At 35.6% G+C, this 20,135-nt stretch overlaps 13 protein-coding genes across 13 annotated transcripts; 6 read left to right on the forward strand and 7 right to left on the reverse strand.

The window, feature by feature from the left end:
- Nucleotides 1-281: 281 nt before the first annotated feature.
- On the forward strand, nt 282-593 carry LSO2 (Lso2p; the record flags this gene model as incomplete). Its single annotated transcript, XM_041551191.1, has 1 exon — nt 282-593. One exon carries the CDS (start codon nt 282-284, stop codon nt 591-593), a length of 312 nt encoding a protein of 103 aa, XP_041407125.1.
- A 605-nt stretch (nt 594-1,198) lies between these two features.
- PUS6 (pseudouridine synthase PUS6) lies at nt 1,199-2,389 on the forward strand (the record flags this gene model as incomplete). The annotated part of the gene is made up of 1 exon (XM_041551192.1): nt 1,199-2,389. The coding sequence occupies one exon, from the start codon at nt 1,199-1,201 to the stop codon at nt 2,387-2,389; it is 1,191 nt and encodes a 396-aa protein (XP_041407126.1).
- Nucleotides 2,390-2,610: 221 nt separating this feature from the next.
- On the forward strand, nt 2,611-3,777 carry PEX35 (Pex35p; the record flags this gene model as incomplete). Its single annotated transcript, XM_041551193.1, has 1 exon — nt 2,611-3,777. The coding sequence occupies one exon, from the start codon at nt 2,611-2,613 to the stop codon at nt 3,775-3,777; it is 1,167 nt and encodes a 388-aa protein (XP_041407127.1).
- A 201-nt stretch (nt 3,778-3,978) lies between these two features.
- On the reverse strand, nt 3,979-4,629 carry CLC1 (Clc1p; the record flags this gene model as incomplete). Its single annotated transcript, XM_041551194.1, has 1 exon — nt 3,979-4,629. The coding sequence occupies one exon, from the start codon at nt 4,627-4,629 to the stop codon at nt 3,979-3,981; it is 651 nt and encodes a 216-aa protein (XP_041407128.1).
- A 366-nt stretch (nt 4,630-4,995) lies between these two features.
- On the reverse strand, nt 4,996-6,654 carry TRS65 (Trs65p; the record flags this gene model as incomplete). The annotated part of the gene is made up of 1 exon (XM_041551195.1): nt 4,996-6,654. The coding sequence occupies one exon, from the start codon at nt 6,652-6,654 to the stop codon at nt 4,996-4,998; it is 1,659 nt and encodes a 552-aa protein (XP_041407129.1).
- A 339-nt stretch (nt 6,655-6,993) lies between these two features.
- On the reverse strand, nt 6,994-8,067 carry MRPS35 (mitochondrial 37S ribosomal protein mS45; the record flags this gene model as incomplete). Its single annotated transcript, XM_041551196.1, has 1 exon — nt 6,994-8,067. One exon carries the CDS (start codon nt 8,065-8,067, stop codon nt 6,994-6,996), a length of 1,074 nt encoding a protein of 357 aa, XP_041407130.1.
- A 763-nt stretch (nt 8,068-8,830) lies between these two features.
- On the forward strand, nt 8,831-10,447 carry CCT3 (chaperonin-containing T-complex subunit CCT3; the record flags this gene model as incomplete). The annotated part of the gene is made up of 1 exon (XM_041551197.1): nt 8,831-10,447. One exon carries the CDS (start codon nt 8,831-8,833, stop codon nt 10,445-10,447), a length of 1,617 nt encoding a protein of 538 aa, XP_041407131.1.
- A 161-nt stretch (nt 10,448-10,608) lies between these two features.
- Nucleotides 10,609-13,206, reverse strand: BUB1 (protein kinase BUB1; the record flags this gene model as incomplete). The annotated part of the gene is made up of 1 exon (XM_041551198.1): nt 10,609-13,206. The coding sequence occupies one exon, from the start codon at nt 13,204-13,206 to the stop codon at nt 10,609-10,611; it is 2,598 nt and encodes an 865-aa protein (XP_041407132.1).
- An 873-nt stretch (nt 13,207-14,079) lies between these two features.
- Nucleotides 14,080-14,640, forward strand: MET28 (Met28p; the record flags this gene model as incomplete). Its single annotated transcript, XM_041551199.1, has 1 exon — nt 14,080-14,640. The coding sequence occupies one exon, from the start codon at nt 14,080-14,082 to the stop codon at nt 14,638-14,640; it is 561 nt and encodes a 186-aa protein (XP_041407133.1).
- A 63-nt stretch (nt 14,641-14,703) lies between these two features.
- Nucleotides 14,704-15,993, reverse strand: KABA2_06S02090 (uncharacterized protein; the record flags this gene model as incomplete). Its single annotated transcript, XM_041551200.1, has 1 exon — nt 14,704-15,993. One exon carries the CDS (start codon nt 15,991-15,993, stop codon nt 14,704-14,706), a length of 1,290 nt encoding a protein of 429 aa, XP_041407134.1.
- Nucleotides 15,994-16,398: 405 nt separating this feature from the next.
- Nucleotides 16,399-17,121, reverse strand: VLD1 (Vld1p; the record flags this gene model as incomplete). Its single annotated transcript, XM_041551201.1, has 1 exon — nt 16,399-17,121. One exon carries the CDS (start codon nt 17,119-17,121, stop codon nt 16,399-16,401), a length of 723 nt encoding a protein of 240 aa, XP_041407135.1.
- A 374-nt stretch (nt 17,122-17,495) lies between these two features.
- YAP5 (Yap5p) lies at nt 17,496-18,275 on the forward strand (the record flags this gene model as incomplete). Its single annotated transcript, XM_041551202.1, has 1 exon — nt 17,496-18,275. One exon carries the CDS (start codon nt 17,496-17,498, stop codon nt 18,273-18,275), a length of 780 nt encoding a protein of 259 aa, XP_041407136.1.
- Nucleotides 18,276-18,378: 103 nt separating this feature from the next.
- Nucleotides 18,379-19,836, reverse strand: GAS5 (1,3-beta-glucanosyltransferase; the record flags this gene model as incomplete). The annotated part of the gene is made up of 1 exon (XM_041551203.1): nt 18,379-19,836. The coding sequence occupies one exon, from the start codon at nt 19,834-19,836 to the stop codon at nt 18,379-18,381; it is 1,458 nt and encodes a 485-aa protein (XP_041407137.1).
- Between the last annotated feature and the right edge of the window lie 299 nt (nt 19,837-20,135).

The raw sequence follows: 20,135 nt of genomic DNA on the forward strand, positions 1-20,135 counted from the left end.
TTGGGGGGTTCGTGCGCTGCTTATCCTTAATTTTTCAGTTTGATGAGGTAAAAGTTGCCATTCTGAATACCTTTTCAAATACAAGGAGAGATTTGGGTAAGAAGAAGTAGTTAAAGATATCCTTTTTAAACGTACATATATAAAGGGAGTACTTGTTATTTGAAGTTTTATTTTCGCTCAATTGTATACTGTATTTGATGGTATTAAACAATTAATTTTACATTTATTACAACAAGCATAAAAGATATAATTGAATATCATACAACATAAAATTATCAAAGATGGGTAAAAGATTTAGTGAATCTATGGATAAAAAGATTGCTGGTCAAGCAAGAAAGAGAGAGCAAGAAAAAGAGAAATTGAGAGCTGAAGAACGAAAGCTTGAATCTATGGAAGCTGAGAAATGGGAACAAGGTTCCAAGAAGGCCTCCAGGAAACAATTGGAGGAAGAAGAGAAGAAGAAGGAGAAGTTAAGATTGAAGCTAGCTCGTGAAGTTCAAATGCAAGAAGAAGACGAAATCCTGGGCAAAGGTGGTAAAGGACCAGGTAGCACAAAAGCAGGTAAACAAAAGAAAAGAGCCAGTCATCATTGAATAACATATTCTATCGTTTGTCCTTTTTTATATATTAATGTGAACTCCTCAATTATTATTAATATTAATTGAGGAGTTCATTCAGCATATTATTGTAACTGGTAGTGAGTTAATCTTTTCCTCCAATTTAACAAAAATTCAAAAAATTGCATTTGTTTTTATTTTATTTCATTATTTTTACAACTACACTACATTTCCATATATGTGACTTAGATTATGTTTCAGAGGTACTAATCTCTATCATACCACATTGTAACAGTGTTCTCCCTTCTTCTTCATCCAGAATATTATCTATGTTGTTTTATGTGTTTTGACCAATGCAACAGCTTGAAGAAGAAATGCGAAATTTTTCAGTATTATACTTTACTGAACTGTTTTCACATAGGAGAACCCCATTAATTATACTTAATATTATTTAATTATTTAATTATAAAATAATATAATACAGTCCTACTTCTAATTTAATTAAATATCCTAAATCTTTAAAAATAATAGATATTATCAGTTGAAAAAAAAAAACAGTGAGAGAACAACTCTATGAAATTGGGTCAACCCCATTCCAATTATAGAGGAACCTCACACGATACAATAAAGCAAAAGAAATTATGAGTACAGAGGCATATATTTCAAATGGGCTAAGGTATATCAAACCATATTACAATACACATTCAAATTATGTTAAGGGACGATGGATCGGGAAACCACTTGTCGATGTCCTAACGACTGAATTTAGAAGTTTCTCAAGAGATCATTACATTGAACAGATTGCTCAAGGTAATTATCAGTTGAAACGAGATGATGTATCCTTGGATGTAAGAAGTTCGCCGTTAAGAAGTGGAGATGTTGTGACAATGAGACAACATAAGCATGAACCACCCGTAAAACAATGGTGTGATCTAGAACTGGAAAATTGTGATAATTCTTCGAGAATTGCAGGATTTGAGATAGTTCAGAACAATGATCGGTTTTTAGTGATAAATAAACCAGTAGGAATACCTGTACATCCGACCGGGCAATTCTATCACAACACAATCACAGAAATTCTAAAAGACCATGGGCAGGTGGTATCTCCATGTTATAGATTAGACAAAGTAACGTCAGGGTTGCTTATTCTAGCCAAGAATAATATGGCTGCAAGAGATATACAGATGAAGATTGGAGCTAGAGATATGAATAAAATATATTTGGCAAGAGTACGTGGTAGGTTTCCTCATACAACAACAGGGACAACCTTCTCAGAAGATCAATTAGACAACTTATTTCAACATAATAGTATTACCACAGTTGCTAACTCACCTATATATTCGATTGAGCCAAAGAAAAGATTCCCAGCAGGTCTTTCTGATTCAAAGGAAGCTAAGACAATATTTTATCCTATACGGCATCTTCCAGAAACGAATGAAAGTATTGTCGCATGTAAACCATTGACAGGTAGAACACATCAGATAAGAATACATCTAGCAAGACTAGGGTTTCCTATTGTGAATGATTCTATATATAATACTGAATGTACAATGTATTCAAACAGATTACAGTTCATGAAAGATTATCATCATTGGGAGCATTCGCCATTAACTCAGGATCAATTGAGCCTAAGGTTTCAACAGATTATCAATGAGACTAAGGCAGTAAGATATTTAAAACTAGATGAAAGCAATGGAACTTGTAAGGAATGTGGTGTTTCTCTAATGGCAGATCCACAGATGTCACAATTAGAATTATATTTGCATGCATGGCGATATTATGACAATGACAAGACTTTCAATTTCAAAACAGAGTTGCCAAAATGGGCTTAAATTCGATTAATGCATCATAGGTATCATAGTTTACAAACTATATATATATGTGTAAAATTATATATCCAATGGTAATTAGTTCGAATCTTTAATATTCGCTATAACAAGAAAAAATTACTCTTTTATAAACAAGCGTCAACATTTGCAAAACAATGTCAATACTCGAAAGGGACTTTTAGAAGAAAGCTCCCATTAGTTAGAAGAATAGAACATATTTACTGATGGGATATGGTGGGTTCCATACATTACATCGTTTCAATAAGATTTTAAAATGGATCCTTCGCATCATTTTATCTAGACGTTCATCTGGTAAACCAACAACCTCCAAATTAAAGTATTTCATAAGTTTATTACAGAAATCAGTACCGTTATTAGTAGCTAGGATTAGTTATTTATTGATTAAACTATGTAAGGAATATCGACATGTAAATAGATTGAATACTCAGAACTTGATGAAGCAATTAAGAAATCTGGCAGCCATAGTAAGTTTGGGATTATCATGTAGTAACAGCACGACATATGGGTTACGTAACAATTTATTATCCTGGTATACCTTAATTGGGATTAGTTTAGCTGTATCATCCTTTGAAATACCGATGTGGTTAATAGTTTATCTTGCAACTGAATGGTTTCAAGAAATTGTCAAATACCTAGATGATAGCATATTTCCTGTATGGAGTAAAGTTTGCCCTTGCAGCATTGATACTTTAAAACAGATATTGTTAAATACAGTAGTCATTTTATCATATTATAGACAGACAAGGTCATCTCGAATGAGAATTATGTCAAGATCGTTATATGGGGAGTCATCGTCATTTATTAACGATTTCTTTAAGGTTTACGCAGTTATGAATATGCATTCAATGTATAAAACAATCAAACGTTTCATAATGAATAAAAGGACAAACTCCAAACGAATTAGACAGTATTATAAAGAGACAATTGCAGCTTTTCATGACCCTAGTGATTTGCCTAGGCCTGTAATGAATAAATTTTTGGAGATTTACGAATTATCTTTAGAGAAACGTAGTTCCATCAAGGAAAAATTATTAGGTTCATTTGTTATTCGTAATATTCAGCCTTGTGTCAAATGGGCCATCTGGAGGTTGATGTTTAAAATGTTGGTCCGTAGTAAATCTGGTATAGGAAAGTCTATGCATCTCTCGGACTATTTCATTCAAATTGTAGTAATGGCCCAGGGATTTAATATGTTGAATAATAATAAAGATATGCAAATCAATGCAAATTTGTTGAAATTACTATATGGACAGTTGGGCGTATCAATATTGAATAATAATATTGATCTCTCTAACAAGAGTAAGAAATTAATCACTTTATTGCTCTCTGCAATAGAATATTCCAAATATCAAAGTATTATTGATGTTTAATTATACATTTATTAAAATTAAGGGACTGAAGTAGATATCGTACATACTCGCTAATCAATAATGAAATTAATTACAATTAGAAGAAAAAACTAATAATAATAGTATATAGATAACGAGAGGTATGGATGCATTTCCTTTTTCTAAATTCTAATTAGGAAATAAATGAGTCTTTCTTTTGTTTTATTTTTTTATTCATAATATTTAAGCACCTGGTGCATCAGTCTTACCCTTCAGTCTTTGTAAAATCTCCTTGAACTTAGTTCTATCTCTACCTCCGACAACGTTAGCGTCATCTTGGTTGATCAATTGCAATACACGATCCCATGTGGTATTATCTTGGGCAAAGTATTCGTCCCTTTTCTTCAAGAAATCTTCTTCATCCTTTCTCGTACTGTCAATTTGTTGTTGTTTCTTTGTATTGTAAGTCTCATAAAAGTCATCGATGTGCTTCACAGCGTCTTCTTGTAATTGAGCTTTATCTTTCTCTAGTGTAGCGTCTCTCTCAGTGATCTCTTTCTCAGTACGATCCTTCCATTCATTGATTGTCTTTTCAGCATTTGGGTTGGACAGACTGTTCTGAGAAGTCTCTATAGAGGCTACTGGCTCAGTAGCTGAACTTTGCATTGTAGAGAATTCGTCATCGTCATCATTGTCAGCCACATTCCCTACTGGCGCATTGGTACTCTCTGCACCGAATTCATCGGCATCATCAGCTAACAGATTAGTATCTTGCTCAGTCTTAAACTCATCACCTAATACATCGGCTTCTCTCTTTAAGAAATCAGTTTCGTCGATATTTTCAGTAGAGGCATTTATTTGTTCATCATCTAAGGCTGGATACTTTTCGGACATGTTTGTAAATTTTCTTTTATTTCCTGATTCCTAAATATATATATATATTTATTTACCTTCCTTCTTGATGCAATCTACCACGTATAAAAATTCCTCAATTGATATAAAGTAATCACTTTTCCGGTATCTTTACGCTTATCCAAAACGTTACTTATGCTTAAGGTTGTGTTACTCAAATAGATAAACTGTTTCACATCTTATTTGTCGCTTTCTTTGCTCTGTTGGCCCCTTTCCGGCGTATTTTGATGCATTTGATGTTCGTGCAGAGTGATATGGGTATTCTTGGGTGATTTATATAACAATAAACTACTCTCTATATATATTTTATGGCCTATTTCTGTGTCTGTTGCTGCTTAGATTGCGCCTTCATTTGACTAATATCGATGCACCCAAGCCTACTTCTATGAGTTCATTGGTCTGTAAGTCTAATACTTTCAAAGCAGAAAGGGTAGAGTAATAACCGGACATGATAGCAATGAAGCTTAGATCGACAAAATATGTTTGCTTGGGCTGGATTATAGGTACCTTGTAGTCATTTGATAGTAGTATAATCCCCTCTGTTACTTTACTAAATTTCCTGTATATTTGATATTGTTTTGTTGGTGGTAATGTTGCGAACGAATTGTTAATGTTGTTCCCATTACTACCACTTGACCCTAAAGCCAGACTAGAATTCTTGTTGTTGTTATAATAAACGACTAGATCTAATGGTATGTTCGATGAATTGACAATCTGTAATCTCATGTGGAACTTTTCACCTTTCATAACTTGTAAATTGTTGTTGAGGAATTTAAATTTAACATTATCCATCTTGTTATTAATCAATGAAGTCATTGAATTTTGTTGCAAATTGTTACTTGAATTGTACAGTAAATTTCCATTACTCGTAGTTGGAAAGTTACCTATGCTGTGATTAAGATGTGTTGCCAGACTTGGGAATCTTTTACTATTTGAGACCAATTTTGGTGTTGATAATACAGATGTAGAGGCGACCCTAGATAGTACACTATTATCCACGGGTTTCTTTATAGTAACATCAGTTTCCCATGATGTTAATACCGGTAGGCACGCTTTTAATTCTTGATTCATTGATATGATGATTTTGTAAATGAGTTTGACACGTACACGATGTGGTATATTATTTGAAGAATTATTCAATAATGGTAGTTTGTAACATATGCTGAAACTATCGTGGGTCTGAGCTTTGAATGGAATCTCTAATGGGACGATTGGATCCAATCGTATATGAGAGTTTCTATCGAGTAATGAATAACGAACCTCATCAAATTTGAACTCCAGAGTGTTATTCCCATTCGTCATACTGTACCTATCAGATAATTGAGTGGCAGCTTTAGAAGTCTGGAAATCCAATGAAGAAATTATGTGTTGTTTACTATGTAATGATGTGTTTCGTAGTCTCATGTTTAACAAAGAATATATTGGAAACTCTAAAGTAAGTTCCTCTGGCTCTTCAGTTGAGGATATTAATGTCGTCACTTCTTGGTCCCCATTTGTTGGTTCCTCTTCTTTTACTGGTGCAATTGACATATCATTTTTATTGTGAACTTGAGACCAAATATGTATGGGTTCAAAATTGGGTAAATATTCATTCTCTTCATCGTCAGTATTCTCATGTTTACTGTTCTTAATGGTACCATTACTCTTCCTGTCTATAGAGCCATACTGAACTTTGAATTTAATATTGTTATCATAAGCATTATTCATCACGACTGTCGATCTAAACAATTGTTCAGCGCAAACGGTTGGCTTCATGATCCAACAATTTTGTGTTGCATCGACATCAAATAAGGACATATCTGTTGATTCTAGCATCATTGAGTCATTGATCCACACACTGAATGATTTTAGAGCCACGTTTCTATCATCATCTGAATTATTTGTCGAGTGTAACACTAGTTTCAATTGTTCATCAAAGATAACAAATTGTCTCTTGTTGTGAGATTCATTTAAAGCCTCATAGTCGGTATTCGATATTGTCGAATCTAATGGTATATAGCACTCCATGATCAGTGTGTTTGATCTCCTTATATGCTTTATGTTCTATTCCTCTTGTTGTTCTTGTTGTTCTTGTTATGGTTTGCTCTTATTAAAGCTTGAATTTTTCAAGTTTTTAAAAGTGCCAAGAAACTGAGCCAACTTAACAGAAATATATAAATATAATTATTCCAGTAAATGGAAAAGTCTAACAGAAAGAGAGGAGCAATTATTTCATCAAATATAATTCGTTATTTACAAGTTTATATATAATAGATGATTTACTTATCAGAGTGTGCGTGTATGTATGTGTCTTGTGAATATTATATGTTGAAGGAGAAACGGGGAAGGCAGGGCGACAAAATATTCTTACATGTATACCATGTGTCCTAACTCATTGAACCCAATGGCTCTATCCTTCTTGTTATCACGTAATACAGACCCGTAACGGTAAGCGACCTTTTCTGCTCTAACGTCCTTAAACTTAAGTCTGGATCTGTCACCTTTTCTTAATTCAGCCAACACAACTTTAGTCTTAATCTTATGTTCTTGTTCATTTTTCGAGGTATTAGTATGGCCTGCAGAATGTTCCCCCTCAGTAGAAAGTCTCTCCAGAGTTTTCATTGCCGGTTCCAACTCTAGCACGTTAGCTGCGTCGATGGGACCAAATGGTTCAGACTCAGCAATGGTCACAAATCTTGACTTCAAAGTCTTTGGTGGAACTGGAATTTCGGATAGGTTTTCTCTTGTGTTGACAATATCAGGTTGAAACAAAGGCAACATTCTATATAGAGTCGAAGACATCTTTTGTAAAGCGGGACTAATCATATTTTTATTTTCCCACTTGTTTTCAACTTTCAATAATCTAACAATAGCTTCTACCCTAGGGATCTTCAACCCATATTTCTGAGATACTTGTTGTGAGGATAAACCTTTATTTTCAATATCGTCATAAATTTGCAATTTTGTATCATTAGATATCATGTAGTTAGTCTTACAATATGGATTCAACGGGAAAGGTTGCAATTTTGGAGTGTTTCTATTGAATTGACCCATCCTACCACGGTTGTTGCCACGGTCGTTGCCACGGTCATACGTCGAAATCTCTTCTAATTGACCTCTCATGTTTTCTTGCAAACCTTTACCATTCAAAGGGTTTCTCAAGGAGACACCCCTTTCACCACGAGGATCCAAATAATTTGGTTCATGATTTAAAGGTATGTCATTATATTTATTCAACGGATACTCCCCTTTATAATTCTTTGGTCCCAAAAACTGTCTCATTGCATATTTTAAATTCGAATCATGTTTCTTTGGATGTTGTCTTGTAAGTCTCTTGAATGGATAAGTTGGATATGCTATCCTTCTCTTTGAGATGTTTCTTGTCTGTTGCAACACCGTCACAGCACCAGTGATTTTGCCTTTAGTAGTGCTTCCTAACATCATTGCACGTCCTGCTTGGTATATATGCAACTGTAGTAATGTAATAGACAGTCTAACCCAGTGTGTCTCTAGCCTTCCCTTCCTTGAAATACCCAAAGTTGGTGGTTTCTTCTTCTTCTTTCCAATCAAATTTCGTTGTTTTTCGTTTCGTCGCTTTTCCTCTCAGCGAAGAGAACCAGAAAATTTTGTATGAGGAACTGCAGTGAAGGGGGGAGGGAGACGTTGAACACTGGACGTTGCTGTTCGAATGGTCCCATTATAAGTCGTGGAGGTCCTCGATGTTTGGGGTGGGGTCTTCTATATATATGTGCGCTTGGTGTTGGTGATAGTTGGTGTTCTCGTGATTCACCTTGGGAGGTGACAGGGGTGGCTGGTGCTCCCCTTTTTTCAGACGTGGCATTCCATGGACTTGTTGTGCTAACCTGTGACACCAAGGTATAGAGGGTTCACAACGGTTGAAGTGGGCTAGTAATGTTCTTGTAGCACTCTTGATTCTCTTGTCTTGTTCATTAGGGAGTGTCTCCGGTTACCCTCCCCTCTATAAAAAGTGAAAAATTTCTTCGCTGAAAAAAATCGAAATTTTGACGATAAATTTAACACACAAACCACACAACTAGAGACCCATTTTGTTAAAACCAGACAGACAGAAGTGCTATAATTCATCATTGACAAGGTTTCCGAAGCTGTTAAGAGATATCCAGGAGCATTAGTTAGTGTCAGAAGGAGAAAAAGGAACTAGTTCTATTATTATTATTATTGAAAGATGCAAGCTCCAGTTGTATTTATGAACACCAGCCAAGAGAGAACCACTGGTCGTCAAGCTCAGGTTTCTAACATTACTGCTGCTAAAGCCGTCTCTGATGTGATCCGTACCTGTTTGGGGCCAAAAGCCATGCTGAAGATGTTGCTGGACCCAATGGGTGGTCTTGTGCTGACCAATGACGGTCATGCCATTCTAAGAGAAATCGATGTGGCTCATCCTGCTGCCAAATCGATGTTGGAATTGTCTAGAACTCAGGACGAAGAAGTCGGGGATGGGACCACTACTGTGATCATCCTTGCTGGTGAGATCTTGACTCAATGTGCACCATATTTGATTGAAAAAAATATTCATCCGGTGATTATTATTCAAGCTTTGAAGAAAGCTCTTGTAGATGCTTTGAAAGTTATTAAGGAAGTCTCTAAGCCTGTTGATGTTGAGAACGATGAGGCAATGAAGAAGTTGATTAAAGCATCAATCGGTACCAAGTATATCAATCTATGGTCCGAAAAAATGTGTGAATTGGCTTTAAAAGCAGTTAAGACAGTTAGAATGGATATTTCACAAAATATTAATGTAACTGATGATGATCCAAAATTCGATATTGATACAAAGAGATATGTTCGTGTAGAGAAAATCCCAGGTGGGGAAGTATTGGATTCACGTGTTTTAGATGGTGTGATGTTAAATAAGGACGTTGTTCATCCAAAGATGTCTCGTTCTCGTAGAGATCCTCGTGTAGTGTTATTGGATTGTCCATTAGAGTATAAGAAAGGTGAATCTCAAACAAATATCGAGATCACTAAAGAGGAAGATTGGAATAGAATCTTACAAATTGAAGAAGAACAAGTACAATTGATGTGTGAACAAATCCTAAGTGTTAAACCGGACGTTGTCATCACCGAAAAGGGTGTCTCTGATTTAGCTCAACATTTCCTATTGAAAGGTGGTTGTTCTGTATTAAGAAGAGTGAAAAAATCCGATAATAATAGAATTGCACGTGTTACTGGTGCCACCATTGTAAATCGTGTTGAGGATTTGAAAGAATCTGATGTTGGTACTCAATGTGGTAGATTCGAAGTTGAATTGATTGGTGATGAATATTTCACATATATCGATGAATGTAAAGCTCCAAAGGCATGTACTATCGTATTACGTGGTGCCTCCAAGGATATATTGAATGAAGTCGAACGTAATCTACAGGACGCCATGGCTGTGGCGCGTAATGTCATGCTATCTCCATCCTTATCTCCAGGTGGTGGTGCCACCGAGATGGCAGTTTCTGTTAAGTTAGCAGAGAAGGCTAAACAATTGGAAGGTATTCAACAATGGCCATACCAAGCCGTTGCTGATGCCATGGAATGCATCCCACGTACATTGATTCAAAACTCGGGAGCAAACCCAATTAGAGTATTGTCTCAATTAAGAGCTAAACATGCTCAAGGTAATTTCACAACAGGTATTGATGGTAATACTGGTAAAATAGTGGATATGGTCGAATATGGTATTTGGGAACCTGAAGTCATTAAACAACAAAGTTGTAAGACCGCTATTGAGAGTGCTTGTTTGTTATTGAGAGTCGATGATATCGTTAGTGGTATCAGAAAACAGGAAGAATAAACTCGTGTAAATTGAATTTTATTAATCCCGTGCATCTCCTTCTCATCATTCAAATATAATAAACATAAATAGATATAAAAAAAATATAATACAATATATAAAAAAGATCATTTCTTGAGATGTACAACTATATATATATATATATATATGAAAGATTTCGTTTATTTGTTGATATGAGTCTCGTTCGTTTTATCCTTCGACATTAAATCAGTCTCCAAATCTAATACGATTCTACGTAATTTGTCACTATTACTATCTTGTTCCAAGATATTTTCTAATGATTGTCTTAAAGTCCTTAATTTTGATGTAACAGGTAATTCTCCATAATTATTATCTCCACTATTTAATAAGAGATTGAAAATATCTTCCCATATTTCAGTATGCCAATATCGTTTGAATGGTTTTCTTAATTTGTATTTATTGTTAGGTAATCTAATGGTATCGATGAATTGTCCAAATAATAATGAGTGGATTATACCAGCTAATCCATAATAATCTGCTTCAAATGTCCATTCTTTACCTAATCGCATTTGACTACAATCCTGTTGATCGGTCTTCCAATCAGATTTAAAAGTTGTTCCTTGGGGAAACAAGCTCATATCGAAGGATCTACCGAAATCAATTAAATATATACCTTTATGATTCCAACCATCCCTTGAGTGTCTATTATAATGTCCCAATCGTGATGATTGCCTTTCTTGTTCATTATCATTTAAATTTGTTAGAATGGGTTCAAACCGTATCATACAATTATCAGGTTTTAAATCTCCATGAATGATTCCAATATCATGAATACATTCGATAACTTTCATTAATTCTATAGTTAGAAACATGCATAACAATTCATCGACAGTCTTTGTATCATTATCTACTGAATTAATTAAATCTAATACCGTACCTTGATTAGCATAATTTAATACTAAATAACTTTCATCCAGGAAATAATGTAATGAGTCAACATGAATGATTGATTTCAAGATTTGTTGACCAGAGAGCCTTGTCTCTATTTGTTTCATGATATAGTATTCCCAAACACTTGCAGGTCTTTCGATCTTTAAGGCCTTTAAATTTCCTGTACTTGATTCCGCTAAATATACAATAGCGTAACCACCTTGACCTAATTCTGATCTAATACAATATAAATCTCCTGTCTTTTTAAAATCTACAATTGGACTTTTGTTTTCCGACTTTGATAATTTATGAATTTTTTTCAATAATGTGCTCATTCTCAATGATTGATTATATCTATAAAAAGTTTGATATTGATCCAATGGTGGATCGATTGTTAATAACAATTGGTTTCTTAAAGATGAATCCAATGGATGTTCTACTACTAATGGTTTTGAAGGAGCAGTTCTTATTGTCGAAGGTGGTTGTGTCAAAAATGGTGAACTTTGAGTAGATTTTATATCTGTGAATTCATTTTGTTCAGTGTGTTCAGTATGTTCAGTATGTTCTTGTATTGGTGTCATGAATTCTTGTAAAGTACTTTTATATTCTGTTGTAACGTTATCGATGTCATTGTCATGACTATCCAATTGAGATTGTTGGAATGACGGTAATAAACTTTTCGGTTTCACTTCTGTCAAATCGTCGATATTAGGTCTAGTAAAATCCTGTGTAAACCCGTCTCCTTCAAAGACAGCGTATCTATTCGTTGTATTGTTGTTGTTGTTATTACGAGTAATAGTAGTAGTAGTAGTAGTATTGGAGATTGTATCATCCTGTGTGAGTTGTCCTTGTTGATTAAACATTGAATATACGTCATCCATTGCGTCCTTTGAAAACATAGTCACGGTAGGAGAATGTGGAGTCAATACAGAATCCTTTTTTGTTGGTTTCTTCTCTAACATATCATCTTTCAAAGGTAATAAGGAAGTACTAGTGACGTTTGTATATTGATCATTAACAATTTGGTTAGTAGTGGTGGAAGCAGTCATCGATGTAGCAGTCAATGTCATTTTTTTCACTTTCAATGGAGTCAGTTCCTCTGTCGTATCCACATATATCTTATGTTTTGTATTAGATCTAGTTGGTAAAGAAAGATCCTCAGTAAGATCCTGATACACGTCAATCTTTTGCTTATGATTATGATAATAGACACCTCTTACTTTAGCTAGCAATTGTTCGACATTAAACTCCTCGTCATTCTCAGTATATAATAAATCAAAATTACAATCTATTCTTTCAGGTTTTCTCCCGTCCACTTCAATAATTTTATAAATAGGATCCTTTGAAACAGTCAAACAATCATGCAATGAGAGTAGTTCATGCTCCGTGTTATCCGTAGCGCCGATCGATTGATACTCTTCCAGTATCCGTTTCAATCTTACCATTGGTCTTGCGTTGTTATTAATACCGTGTTGCAACACCATCAAACATCTATCCAAATGATTCAATTGATGCAATACTTTAGCGACTTCTTCATACCATAATGCTAATCGCAAACCATTCTCATAGTTCAACATTTTATCAAATTCTTTTAATTGTGCCATGGGATCAGCTGCAAACGATGACTGAATATACCATAGCCATATCTTCAAAAACCGTGGATCGTTTGAATAAGTGTCTATACTAGAAGTATAGTCGATACACCGCCTCAACAACTGCGACAGCTCAGCACCGTCCTGATGGTATTGATGCAACCAGGATATGTATTCCAAAAACAACTCCAACGGATCATCCAGTTCTTCCAAGTCATGGTAGAGCCGTTGTTCAAATTCTACTTTTGTCGCAGAATACGTCTGGTCATCTAGCATGCTCCGATTTGGTCAGGTTTCTTACAAGCAGAAGCAAACACCAGCCTATCTTGTACTATATCTTGTATATATTATATATATGGAGGTGCTGATCGAATGGAAATAGCCGCCCAACGAAATCCCACCACCACCAGCACCACCACCTGTTTACTTTCTCTTTTCCTTTCCTTCTCTCTGACGAGAGAATTCAAATTTCAAAATCGAAATCGCAATCAAAATTCAAAACCCTAACATCGCCCACCATCACAACCCTAATACTGTCCACCCACACACCCCGCCACCACAGTTTTGCTTCAAATTCTTTCCACCGCCAATTTGGCCACTCCGAGCCAAGCAGAACGAATTCGCCTTCTCTGTGCTGTGTGTCGCCCACCAAGACACCACTTGCAACAGACAGAGATGACTAGCAATGCTTGTGCTGGTAATACACATATTATTCGATAAATATTACACACTTTATTCAATCAAATACATCTAATACTCGCAAACTAACTAGGATGATAGAACGTCTGACTGTCTGATCAGTTCAATATCGACAAATATCGACAATAATCGATACCATTTATCTGGAAATGCTGCACGTTTACGCACAAATGATGTATGAATAATGTTATATATCTACAACTACAATGAGCAGCAAGTATGTAGAAGTGTGCCACAATTTGATGTATATGGCTATCTGTACATTTCTCTCTTGATTACTGTATTATACGATTCTCATAACTCATTTTAATGTACTCGAATATATATTGTCAGTTAGTCATTGATACAACTAGTATATATAAGGGAGATGAAGAAAAATATATATAATTATTATCTTGATTAGTTACTATCTTTGAAATTAGAGAGAAAGAGTAAAACAATATTTTAATAATGAGCAGTGAAGTTAGTGCAGTTTTGCAAAACTTAATATCTAACGATTCAAAATTGGGTTCAAGATTATTATCTCTGTTGTTGGTAAATAGCGGGAATGGACAAGAAATTATTAAAGCAATTAACAAAGGAGATGACGATTCCTTAAATAAATTAGATCTAAGTATACTGAAAAATTTAGACACGACGAATATTTTACAAACTGTAAGTACTACATTAAATGAATCAACGACGACGGCGACGACGACGACGAATAATAATATCAGTACGATCGTTCCCGATGAGAACGAGAACGAGAACGAGAACGAAGAAGAATTACAAATACTAAAACGTAAAAGAAATACAGAAGCATCTGCTAGATTTAGAAAACGGAGACGACAAAGAGAATTGGATAAATTAGATAAATTAAAATCTTTGCAATTGCAAATTAGTCAATTTAATGACAAAATTAATTCTTTAATCGATGAAAATCATTATTGGAAATTAAAGTTGAAAAAAATTAATGAAAGAAAATCAACTGAATTATTAAATCAAATCAAACGTAGAAATATGCAAAAATAAAAATTTAAAATTAATATTATATAGGTAGATAGATAGATAGATAGCAAAATACGACGTTTTGTTTTATAAATTTTGATAATAATTTATTTTTTTGGCCCATAATTCATTAAGTTTAATTCTTCGTAATTTTAAATCATTGATTTCTTCCTTGGAACTCCAATTATCTTTTGTGATTTTTTTAATGATTATATCAAATAACATATCATCTTTCTTTTGTAATTCAACTAATTCATGAATATAAGTTTCTTGTTCAAATTCGTTATTATGAAAATTAATTTTTTCAAATTTCGTTAACTCTTTCATGGTGCTAATATTACCTATTATAAAGGAATTATTAGTCGTATTGTTCATTCGTTGATGTGGAGACACAGGTTCATGATATGGCTCAACTTCGTTTTCAACCTCATTTTCAAGTATACGTTTAGGCTTTATGCTCCCTAGACTTAATTTACGGAATATATTAGAATTAGATAAAGATCTAGACCGAGCTTTAATCTTCGTACTACTAGTTATAGTATTTGTACTAGTAATACTATTCTGTCGCGACAAACTGATCGGGAAAAATCGCTTGTTCATCATTATCATTGATGTATTGCTATTGTTTCGTGAAGTTGTATCCATAGTAATACTACTGCTGCTGTTGTTGTTGTTATTATTATTATTATTGGTACTACTACCAAATGAAAATGAAGGCATTACAGTAGGTGATGACATTGTAGTGGATGAAGATGCAGAGATAGGCCCAGAGATAGTTGACGGTATCCCATGAGTCTTTATATTTATGTTTATGTTTGTGTTTGTATTTGTATTGGAGTTTGTCATTGAGGATAATGATGACATAGATACATTCCTACTATGAACTCTTGACGAGAGATCACTGATCTCTAATGCTTTTGAAAGATCTTGCAATGTGTAATCTACCGAATGATCATATTCTGCATGATCATGATCATGATTCAATGATGGTAAAGGTAATATTGCATGATTGTCATTATCATTCAACGACATTGTCATCATCGCATTGGTACTTATCCCGAGAGATTCTATCTCGGTAGCACTAACTATCGAACTTTGTCGAGAGGGTAATAATGCTTGCGGTAATGGAGGTAATAATAACATATCATCTTTACTTAATGGTCGTGATGTGACTAATGTATTACCACCAGCACCACCATCAAATAAAGTGTTTTCTGTTTCGTCCTCAATGTCTGATCCTATTAGACTTTCGCTATCGCTAGATACAGCATGAACACTCAAGGAAGGCCGCTCTTTGATAGTACCATCGTCCATCTGTACTCTGATTTCTCCATCCGAAACGCGCTGTTGCTGCTGAATCAAACCTGAATACTCCATATGTGGTTGTGGTTGTGGTCGTTTTTTAATATTTCTTTTCCAGCCTACTTCTAACTATGCAACTCAGTCTCCGTTATCTGGTTCACCCTCCCCTACAATCGTCAATCAGTTTCAGTCTCTCTCTGGATGAACGTTGTTGTTGTTGTTGTTGTCTTCTACTTCTGAAAGTTGGTTTTCTTTATTGATTCTATCCCTTTTATTGACTGCTAAAAACTTCATCTTTTTTACTCTTCCCGTTGCAGCTGCTGACTTCGCGCTGTTTGTCTCGAGCGCAACGGCAGTGGCAGTGGCAGTCTTTTCTCCGTCGGAGTTTCTCTTCAATTACTGAAACATATATTTATTTCCGGGGGAGACTGTCACAGTCTACAGTGAGGAAACGTGTGATTATAGCAGTGGGCAAACAGTTTAGGTGGTGCTACCGTAGTCGGTTGCAGGTGATGCAGTATGTTCTTGTAGTAGTGGTTCTTGAGTGGCCGTGTCTTGATTGTGATGGTATGAATAATAATAGTTGTTGGTTAGGAAACCTAGCACTGTTTGGTTATCTATATCAACGTGTGAATCTTCTCGATGACTGCTGCCATTATAGGGATCTTGAACAGTTGTCGTTGCGGTTGTTGTTGTTATCAGCATGCGACTGTTCTGTATATTGATCATAATTAATTGTATAATCAAAAGTATCGTATCCAGTATCACTGAAAATAACGTAGGCCATGCGTTTAATGGAAACGAGTCCTCTATCAAAAACAAGAATATTGTGTCATATATCCTGTCTGGATGTCGATGTGTTACTGTCCAGTGATACCACATAGAATATAGCGTTTGGAAAAGTATCGCTGTCTGTAAGTTGTCCATTAATTTATTCACGGTGTTGCGTACTACACTGTGATCCGTCTCGGAGGATAATCTATGCGTCGAGGAGGCTGACGACGACAGAACAGCACTGGTTAACTCGTATTGGTGATCGACGATTTGTGATATTAGCATGACGACTCCAAGGATCGATATATTGATGCACGCCAAGAGGAATGACCGGTCCCTGCTGAATCGAATGAATATAAGTAGTTGACTAGCTACTAACAACTGTTTGGTTAAGTCGCGTTGATGTTCATGTTTAGTAAATAATACCATCGCTTCCTTCCACCTTTGCAGTATTGGTATCGTTCATCAGTTGTTGAATAAGTCTGTGTGTGTGTGTATATAAGCATGTATCCCTATTTAATCATGATCCTAGTTATATATTTTCTCTCATCCTGTTACTTCTCTTAGTTGCTGCACGGGGGTGCACATGCCGTACGCCCAGTATTGACAGTTTTTCGGTATGATGTATTATATAGTGCGGACAGGAAGAGGGACGGTAACTTTGGTGAACTTTTCAGATGTGGATTTACATTAATAAGCAAATACATACAGAGAAGTAGAACGTTCAGATATATATATAGATGAAGTATCGGTGGGTTATGTATAGATAAGTGAGGATTATATGTGTTATTGGTAGGATCACAATGTCGTTACGTGAATTGAAACCAAAACAAGCGGGGGTCGACGAGTCTCTTCGGCTCTCAAAGATTTTAATCTCGAAGAACTGGACTTTACCCCCAAGGACCACCAGCACGACTGCTGGTGGTGGTGTGATGAAAGCAAGACATAAGAAGAAAGATGACAGTGTGGAGAAGGGTGCGGTCGCTAGTGTCGAACAGAAGAAGCAGTTCCAGAATAGAGCAGCTCAGCGTGCGTACAGGGAGAGAAAAGCTAATAAGATTAAAGAATTGGAAGATTCGATTGAATCTTTGCAAAAATTGGTCCTACATTGGAAAAATAAATATAATGTTAAGGAAAAAGAGTTGCAGGAATTGAAGAAAGTGCAGGAGCAAGGCGCCACTGTGGATGCGACTGCTGCCGTTGTTGTCGTCGATGAGAAGAAAGTCGAAGTGGACGAGACACCTAGTAAATGTGGGTTTTGTAATGATGACTCAAATTGTGTCTGTACGGAATTGGAACACACTAGTGACGAAAAGGCTACTATTTCTATTAAAGCCAAGAATGATTCCGTGTTTAGTTGTTCAGGTTCATCGGATACATGCGAGAAATGTTCAAATATTGAAGAGACATGTATTAAACCTGCTACTACTGTTACAGATACTGATCATATGGTATCCTCGGAGATCGATTTCACATATATGGCTACAAGAAATAGCAATAATTTAAGTACGGCTATTCAGTTGAATAATGGTGCTACTTTCCAAAGGATAAAGAGACAAATGCACCAGCAACAACCCAACTGAGTTAGGCATAAAAAAATAAAGATTAATTAATAATGGTATGTTTATGTGTGTATAAAGGTTTTAAATATATAAGCGTGTATGTTGTTTAATGATCATGATAATATTACAATATGTAGCCAAAAGTTTGAGATAACAATTGGAAAATTGCTGGGATTTCTAAAGTACCAGCAGCGCCTTTAGAATGTTTAGACTTGCTGGACTTCGAGCTGGAAGATGAAGTAGATGATGCTACAGTGCTGGAAGACATGGTGGTTGTGCTAGAAGTCGACGTAGATTCTGCTTCGGATGAAGAGCTGGATTCAACAGCTGAGGAAGAAGAAGAAGCAACACTAGACAAACTTACAATATCGTCATCATCGTCATCATGACAACTGTTCTGCGTGGAGATAAAAGTACCCATTGGTTCACCTGCTCCACTCTTGAAGTAGGCAGAAGCAGCAGTAGGCATATCAGGCAAAGTGTTATTAGCTTCCCAAGTATCCTTTTCATAATCTGGACAAGTAGAGTAATCATTACCAGCATAGGCGCCACCGTCACCAGTTGGGTTGGAAACCTTGGCGTATTCGCTCTTCAAGTTTTCGTAATCGGTCAACTTAGTGACACTGGTACCGTCTGAATCAATTTTCACTAAACCATAGTTATTAGTTTCGTTGGAGTATTCGTAGACTAGACCACCACTGAAAACACTACTCATTTGTGTAGAGTAAATGGATTCAATTTCGGTGAATGGTCTGTTTGATACAACTTTATTACAACCGAATTCGGATAAAAAGATTGGAATAGAGTAGTTTTTGTATAATTGCATCTTTGTTGCGTAACCAGACACACCAAAGGATGAAGGACCACACCAAGAATAATCATTTACACCAAACATGTCAATTCTAGCATCGGCATCATCACCACAATTGAAATATTGGGCACTTAGAGCTCTATTGGCTACAATATCAGCAGCAGAGTAACCGACGGGGATGGTTCTATAGTTTCTTGCCTTAATATATTTCTTCATGTCTCTAACGACGGCCTTGACGTATGTTGCAGTATTAGTAGTGTTATCACTGTTAATGACTTCGTTACCAGCAAAGAACCCTAGAACGTTATCGTAAGTGGCAAAAGTATCGATAGTAGCAAACACGTTTTGTAAGTAGTCCGCGTTATAAGAACAACTTGGATTCAGTCTTGAAATGGCAGAAGTCGGGGTGTTAACGTCTAGAATCAAATAGATACCTGCATCGGACAACAATTTCATACATTCGGTATGATCAAGAGAGTTGTCCACGGTGTATACTCTGACTGTGTTGATACCTAGATCCTTGAATACAGGAACATCACGACCACAGATGTCAGCATCAGCCAAAGGATCTGTTAGGTTAGAAGAACCACCTGGTTGGTAGTCTACACCTCTAATATAGAATCTTTCCTTAGTGGCAGAGTTATAGAAGGCATTACCATCGATAGTAATTGGAGCGGTGGAGTTGGAAGTAGAGTTAGAATCAGCAGCAATAGCGATGTTTGAAAGTGCTGCTACGCTAAGTACAGACTGTATTATATTACTTAGACGCATAGTTATAAATGTGAATGTGAATGTGAATGTGAATATGTGTGATTATCTCAAGGTCTAGTTGACAAGTAAAGAAACAAGAAACTATTCAACTTGAGGAAAAAACTGAAATATTCGTTTAAGCATGTCTATATATATATATATAGTAAATTATATCAAAGCCGACAGAAACTAGCAATAAATAAAATTTTATCAAGGATAACAACGTCAATAGAAAATCACTCTCTTAGTGTAATAATTACTACTACATATGTGCAAGCATTACCTGATTCGGTAATGAGAAGTCCAGCAATGCTGTTAGC

The sequence above is a fragment of the Maudiozyma barnettii genome (genome assembly GCF_903064755.1).
Source record: "Maudiozyma barnettii strain CLIB 1767 genome assembly, contig: KABA2_06, whole genome shotgun sequence".
NCBI lineage: Eukaryota > Fungi > Ascomycota > Saccharomycetes > Saccharomycetales > Saccharomycetaceae > Maudiozyma > Maudiozyma barnettii.